The 8,153-nt window shown below is 39.5% G+C and overlaps 1 protein-coding gene across 2 annotated transcripts in view; it reads left to right on the top strand.

Annotated features, from left to right (window-relative positions):
• The window catches only part of ZCCHC7 (zinc finger CCHC-type containing 7), an 86,581-nt gene that overhangs the window by 63,321 nt on the left and 15,107 nt on the right, over nucleotides 1-8,153 (top strand). For both annotated transcript variants that reach the window (XM_017739016.1, XM_008637451.2), the window contains one exon: nucleotides 2,615-2,650. In XM_017739016.1, coding sequence (XP_017594505.1) covers nucleotides 2,615-2,650 — 36 coding nt within the window. The remainder of the gene's footprint in view (nucleotides 1-2,614; nucleotides 2,651-8,153) is intronic.

Genomic DNA, 8,153 nt, shown 5'->3' on the forward strand with positions numbered 1-8,153 from the left:
CGCGCCCCTCACCCATACGCTCCGTGGCTGCGCGGCGGCAGTGGCACTACCCTCTAGAGTAGGCACCTTTTGTGCTGGTACATCTAAATGCAAGTAAGGTCAGACCACTGGGGCAGGAAATAAATGCAATTTTATTTTAATGTAGTTCATCACGCTGCCACAGTAGCTGAGTACCACGAGGGCTTTTCTTTAAACGAGGGCCGTTCATGGTTAAGTTCTTTTAAATAAATAAGGAAAATCATGGGTTTGGCAGCGGTTGTGTCTGGCTATGCTGTCTTCCATAGCAAACCTCTCTGCTTCGTTTGAGGAGCCAGTATTTGGTAGTAATTGTTAATCATACTTTTTGTCATTCCATGATATAAAATGCAGACAATAATCCTGAGCTGATGCAAAGTAATGAGGTTCCTGGTTAAAAGCACCGTCTCCAAAAAGCTGTTGTTTAACAGTCACCCCTCCTCAGCTATTGTACCCCACTTCATAATGGGGAGCAGTATTACCCCAAGTCACCGTCTGAATGAAGGAATATGCTTAGCCTTTCCTCACCATCTTCATCCTTACCTTCTTGTTGTATTCCCTTACCCTTAAAATGTCCTTGAGGATAAAACCCACCTCTGGACAGCACCATGAAGGGGCTGGGGCTGTGCCTCTCCCACAGTTTTGACAAGAGCTCTGCCAGCTGTGGTTCGCAGTCTGAGCTATAGATTTTTGCTCAAAGTGATGTCTTTGTGTCCAGAGCAGAAAAAATACCCAACCAAACAATTATTCAAAAATAAAGTAATTTTGATGATGATGATGATGATGATTATTAAATAGCAGACATGTGAGTAAAGGTCATACCACAGAGTGGCATTTTGCCAGTATAGGAAAACTCATTGATTGCAATTGTTCAACCATATTAGTCTGGGCACACTGTGGTAATCGAAAACTATCCAGAACTAATGTATAAATAACTGCCTGCTACCCCTGAGCTGGACCAGCACAGCTGTCCTGCACAGCTGAAACCTCTTCAGGTTTGAGGGAGATGCTGAGAGCTCTGGTACAATATTTTTACAGGCTACAGAGTGTTTATGTGTTGCCTCTCTGAACCCTGGCTAAATTAGGGAAGGAGGAAAATCCTTTTGTTTGTGCTCAAAGGCAGCTTGAGTGTGTTCAAACTGTCAGATCCTCGGTGAGAAATGTGATGTCCTTCACACATTTCCTTTATAGAAATATTAATATAAAACTCAAATATTTACACACAGTATTTGAGTAAGAGGAGAAATGTTGAACCATTACACAGAACAGATTGTAGATTTTTCTGCAGAAAATTATGTTACTGGTAGAATGAATAATAAATAATATACTTTCCATCACATCTGGGAAAAACATACTGTATGTGCCACAGGGTGACTGGCAAAAACTTGGCTTTTATTTTGAGAGATGCTGGTTGTGGTGTGGGTTTTTTTAGTTAACATGCTCCATCAAAATAAAAGAAGGCAAGAATTTAGGCATGAGTGAAAAATTTATTCGAAATCTAAAGAAATGTTAATAGTACTCATTTGCAAGTAGTCATGAGACTTCAATGTTTGAAATTGCAGCTGCAGCATATTATAGAGAAGCTGTGGAATACAATATTTCTTTTTAAAGTACTTAAAATGAAGATTGGCAAGCCAAGGTGCTAATTGTTCAAATGAGTACGGAGCTGTTCTAATAAGAGGGTAAATGTTCTAAAGAGAAGTGAAAGCCCTCTGCTGCAGTAGCTGTGTACCAAAATGACAAAAAGTGCCACAATTTCCGTGTCTGTCTGTGGCTCAGGGGCCATCAGAAATATTGTACATTTTGTAAAAGCATTAAGAATCCCTAAGAGAGTGATCTGAGCCTCAGTGACCACCAACATGTTCTGATTTTGTTTAAAAGATCCACGTTTTCCTCTTTACCGTCTCTCATATGTCCCTCAGGTCAATTGTGTTGCTGCTGGGACTCAAAAACCTGCTCTACATTTTTTTTTTCCCAGGGCTGCACTTAGGAGTTGGTGTGAGAGTCTGGCAATTAAAAAAAAATTTAAAGTAAAAAAAAAAGCAAGCAAGTCATTGTAAAAATAGCAACATTAGAGCAATCTGTTATGGTTCTTGTTTACAACTCATCTGACATGAGGCTGCTGAGGATTATTACATGTAACAATTATATTTTGATTAGGAAAGAGATACGTACAAAAAAGGTAAAATATTTCTGTTCCTACGTGAAAGGAAGGCACCTTGTGATTTAATTTCTAGAGTGTTATGTAAATTTAAAATGTCAGAAAATGTAGAATTTAAATCTGCCCCTGTTTGTTTTGCAGCATTAATGCTTCCTACAGTCACGAGCACGCTGCTCTCCCAAACTTCTGCCCCTCGGAGAAAAAGGGCAGAGAGAAAACTGTTACTGGCTTTCTGACAATGGCAGGGAGTGTGTTAAACCAGTGTAAAATTCAATTAAACTGTCTAGCCGGGTTTTTGAAGCTGAAATGCAGACCCTTTCAGTTAAGCTTCTTATTTTCCTGTGACCGACACCAGTGGATACTGTGTTATGCCAAAACCAACAGGCTGTAAAGCACCTTGTTTCATGCTCCTAGCTGATCAATATTTTTATTTTCCAGGCTTGCCCAGAAATATGGAGGCAGTATCACCTAACAGTAAGTAGAAACACCTTTTTTATTTTCTTCTACACCCAACCTATTTACTCCTCTGTGAACTGCTGACCATAAAATATAGACAAGCATCTTCTCTGAGAAGATAATAAACATCTGAAGAGTTTTTGAACTGAAGAAGGCGATGAAACACTGTCGCTATTTTTTAAGCATCTTTAAAACTTCTGAATTCATTTTAATAGTGTAATAACTAAATTAGTGCCTTGCCTCTCTTCTCTCAGTGACCACATTTATACATAGAAAGAGCGTTAAGTTTTAAGTTGGGATGCATAGCAGAAGCAGTAATCTCATCTCAGATATCCCAGATGCTGGTAATTAGGCACTCTGTGTGACAAAGCTTTCTTCTTAGATGAGTGAAATAAATCTCTGTTAGACTGGAGACATGAATTTGAGGAAAAACACCTCATAAACTTTTGCAGATAATTTATAATTAGTCAGGATATAGCTGTGACTGCTTCTTTGGCCTGCCTTAGTTGATCTTTAATCCCTGAAACAAGAAAATAAAACTTTGTGAAACTGTACCAGTTTATTACCCAAGATTTTTCCTCATATGTAAAGTAGATATAAAAATAAAACAAAATGCATATAAATTTGGTTAATGTTGAAACCTGGTACAGTATTTAACCAGTAAAAACAAATTCTTGGATTGGTGTCACAGTTTTTGAATATATTAATTTCTAAAATTGTCAAACATAAAAACACCTTTAACAATCAGGGTTTTGTTGTTCCTCTGAACTTTTGCTGTCGTTCCTTCCCAGATCGGCCTCACATGTATTTTGCTGTTACAGATAATTAACCCCTGTTCTCTGCTCCAAACAAAGTAGAAAAGTTTCTCCACTATTTTTCCTTTTGTTTCTTCGGCTTTTTCTCTGAAGCAGTAGATGGGATGTGCTTTATAATTTGTGCCTCCGCCTCTTAATGGTAGTGGAATGCTCTTTTTTCTGCTTTCTTCTTCAAAATTCAATGAATAGAAGAATTCTGCACTTAAAACCTCTCATTTGTGTTTTGTGCATAATGATTCTAATACAAAGATCTGCCCTGGAAATCTTCCACCCTTCCTGAGAACTTACTTTTAAATAGATTTGGTAAAGAGTTTTTGTTGGTTTGGTTGTTTTTGGTATTTTTTAAAGAAAAACATTATGAGCAAAAGGTGCATTCACTGAGTATTTTTGTTTGCTTGTTTCTTTTAAATTGGATGAAGGAAAAAGGTAAATGCTGGTTTTCATTATAATCCCTAAAGGTGCATGTAAAAACATTTTCTGAAATGTTTATGATTCTAGGAACTTAATAATCAGATAGAAATATTTGGTGCAGTAACATCTTGGGTTCTGTTTTTTCCAGAAATAGAACATTTAATTTAATTTTAGTCTTACCTGCCGTTGAAAATTCCTCAAAAAGTGAGTTGCCATCAACAAATATAAAATATTTATGTCTGTAAAAAAAAAGCAGGAGGTAGCTTAAACTTGATCAAGTGCTGTACTGGGGCAAAATTTGAGGTATCTTGAGGTAGAAAATTATTTCTCTGGATTTTGTAGAAAGCATTCAGGGTTTACGCTTAATGTAATGTAAAGCTAGAAAAACATGTCAAAACAAGTTCTTGTTAGAAAATGTAGTGGTTACAAATATAGGCATCTTATTAGAAGTACCCATTTGGAAATTTTTGGTGCATTTTGGGGACATTTTGAAATGTGGTCAAATATGGACACTCACAGATTAAATGGTATCGCATCAGGCCCTACCTTCTGATAAATAGCTTCTTAATTTGCAGTGAATTGCAGATTATCTGCAAATAATCCGCATTTCTGACATGTGGGAAATGTTTTGCATGCCTTCATTTTTTGCATGGGAAGAGTACCTTTGGCTCAAAGTTACATTAGTAGTTGGGTTAAGCCTGGAATCAAAAAATTTTTATGGTAAAAGACATGCTTGATATTTGCAATATATAAATTAAAAGAAACTGCATTATCTGAATTGTTTAAAAGTATGAGTCCCATCTTTTATTGTTCCCTTTAAAATATTCTCTTTTGCACCCAAAGAAGAGCAGAAGTAAATAATATTCTGGCAAGAAACAAAACTTCTACATTAGAATAATGTATAATGTTTAAATATATAGTATATATATATCTGTAGGATTGTAACAAAAAGCCAAGATTTTTTACTCTCATAGCAGCACAGTAGTATTTCACCATAGAAATTATCTTACCATTTTTGTATTGTAGAATAAATATTTTGGTACGAACAGGATAGCAGTTTTAAGAAAAATACAACATGCTTAAAACAAAACTGCTGCTGTGGCTGTCAAGGCCCACAAAGGCTGCCCAGTTGTTGAAGGCCACAGAAAAGCTTTTCCTGCACTTCAGTCATGGATACAACCACTAGATTTAAACTGGTTTTGGTGAACTGATGGTGAGCATCCCACATGCAGGTACATGTACGTGCAGATAAACTCGGGCGTTCCGTTTTGTGATAATACACCGTTTTTCGGCACTGTTCACAGAGGGCTGTCGCAAAGTTTGTCCCAATGCTTTGTGTTCTATAAAGTATTTGTAGTTAATTTCTTTGAATGTGAAGAATCACACGGCCTTCCACCTCTCTCCTTTATGAGGCTTTTGGTTATTTTACTCATTTTCTGGCACTTTCCTAGGAGATGGACTGCCATCTATTGACTCCTCAGAGCCCCTGCACGGCATGCAGGGTGACTCGAACAATGACTCAATAACAAACCCATTCTGCTCTTGGGGATGGTGGTGGGGTTTGTTGACGTTGGCCATGGTGACAAATTTGAGCACGTTGCAAATAATTTGTTGTATGGGCAGAAACATCTTATTCCAACCAAAACAGACTGCCAGCGCAAGGAATCTTATGAAGAAATGGCAAAAAGGTTTGTAAGTGGAATATTTTAATTTGCCTTTTGATGGAAAAAAAGATTATCATAAGGCATTCAATGAAGCTTAAATCTAAGGGCTGTGTGATAATCAAACCTTTGTAAGTGGCTGAAAGTAGTTTCTTTAAAGTTGTTCTTTCAACTCTTTTAACTACAATTATTCTGAAAGAAAAACCCAATCAAAGTCAGCAGAAAAATCCAACTCCCACTGTGGTTTAAAATAATATTTAATAACCTCTTAAAGACAGTGATTTAAAACTTTTACACATCATTTTCATCATGACTGCTCTCTGTATTTCTCCTGTATCAGAGAAGGGCAATTATATTTGTCAAAATACATTTCAAGTTTTTATTCGTGTAGCGAATTTAATACGATCTATTTCGTATCTATTTGCAGTAAATTGGTTCATACCCACTAATGTTTATCAAAGGCATTATTGTCAATCAAATAATAGGACAAGGACTTCTTTCACAGATTCAGGATAAACAGTTTTGATCATAGCTTGCTGGAGTGTCAGTGATGATATGTGTGATTTTTTTGGGTGCAAGGCATTTGGAGGCCTTGTTGAGCTCTTTGTTCTGGGTTATGAGGAAGGTTAGCTTACAACTCTGACTTCGTAAATGCCAGGTGCTCTGCAACCCAGAGAAACACAGCCTGTGCTCCACAAGACATGCCATCACATCCCCTCTCCCACCCTAAGGATAACGGGTACACACAGCATCATTTTTTCACCCTCAGAGCACTTGGCTCCTTCTCACTCCCTCTCACTTGACACTTCAGATTTGAGCTATAAATGTAGTGATATTTATTATGTATTTTGAGTGGAAGCCAGGTTATAGCCCTCTAACAAGCAAAAAATATAAACTTTAAATAATGCTAAAGAATCAGTGGAGAAACTTGTGAGAAGGCATCCAATGATTTTGTTTGTTTCAGTTTCGCAGTTTATTCTTTAGGAAATACAGTATTTTCCTTCAAGTTTGACCTGCTGCCCGTCTACCTCGCTGTGTCCCCAGCAGCAGCTCCTGTCCTCAGTGGGTCCAGGCTCTGGAGGGGCAGAGCTGGGGGTCCACTGCAGTCCCATAGTGACACATTCCACAGTGGACAGCCCTTCTCCCCTCTGCTGCTGGTGTAAGCAGCCCAGGGCTCTAATCTGGCCTTCAGGGGAGCACCGTGGGCTGGGGTGCCTGTACCTGATCAGCGGCTGGGCCCTCACTCCAGTCCCGTGGATTGCAGTGGCTTCATGGCCTGAGCAACCTGCTGTAGCTGCTGCTAGTGGTAGCATTTCCACCCAGCAGATGACATCACTGGAGAAAAAAGAGGAAATTTATTTATTTTCGGTGCATAGAGACCCTGTTTTGCTCTGGGTGTGAAGTTGCACTTCTGCCGTGAGTCCCCAAAGTGTAGGCTGGACTCCCCCAGTGCGTGGCAGTGCTGGTGGGGCAGCCAGAGGTGCATGGGGCCTCTGTGTGTTTTGGTGTCAGATTGAGAACATGCTGGCTGCAGATCTCACCACATCTGCGTTGTCAGAGTGGCTTGTGCCATAGACGAATGGATGTGGCCAGTTCAGCCCAGGCCCAGGATGAGATACCGCAGTCAAACAGGAATGAACTTTGCAAGTGTTAGCATCTTCTTCACTAAATATCAACTGAGTAAAGAAATTCTGTCCCTAAAATGGGCAGAGTAAGTTTTTTATTTTCCTGAAGTGTTTCTCGGTGTTCGTGTGTGTTAAAACATAAATCTCACTAGGACCAGGTTTTTTTTCCTGTAGGGATTGCTCATTTTTATAACCCCTTCCTGCCGCGGTGCTGCTCCAGCCAGCCACACTGACGCTGCCCCCTGTGCCCTGCCCTCGCCAGCCTCATCTGTGTGAAATCTCCGAGGTCAAGATGGCCACTAACAGAGTTTTAGAACCATCAGAATTTTTAAATAGCAGAAGCTATCATTGGACACACCTTTTGACAGTTTGTTAATCCTACTTTTAATCCGCCTACATGAAGGAAGGTGAATCAGGAACTGGCTGATTTGGCCCTGTGTGTGAAGGACATGAAGGGGCGATGCGTCTTTTGTGTTTAAATTTTGCGCCCAGGTTTCTTTGTGTGCATTATTAAAATTCTTCGTGGCCTGCTACTTTTTTTGTGAAGTGAAAATGTAAGCCATATCCCTCAAAGTCAATTTCTATCTGTTACAGCGTGACTTCCAGAAAGGGAAAATTAAAAATAATATAACACTGGAAAAAAATACTTAAGCTTGAGAGACAGAGAGGGCGTTTGGTTTCCAGATATTTTTTTAGGTGCTGAGCGGTAAGCGAAGGGATTGGTTTTGGAGTATTTCTGGGAGGAGGTTAACCCCCAGTTTCCTCACTGCTGTGGCTCTGACATGGCCGCAGGGCTGGCCGTGCTGGCCATGACACAGAGCCATAGACCATGGGATCAGCATGCTCTTCTGGAATGCTTCCACACCTGGCCAGTTCCTCTCCAGGTGCTTCAAGGCTATTTCTAGTACCTGTAGTAAAAACACCAGTCTGTTAATGAAATAGGCCACGTATTTCTCATATTTTGGAATCCCAGAGTGGGGCCACATGTACCATTGCTTCAGCATCCATT

The sequence above is a fragment of the Corvus brachyrhynchos genome, unplaced genomic scaffold (assembly GCF_000691975.1).
Source record: "Corvus brachyrhynchos isolate BGI_N302 unplaced genomic scaffold, ASM69197v1 scaffold1097, whole genome shotgun sequence".
Lineage (NCBI taxonomy): Eukaryota > Metazoa > Chordata > Aves > Passeriformes > Corvidae > Corvus > Corvus brachyrhynchos.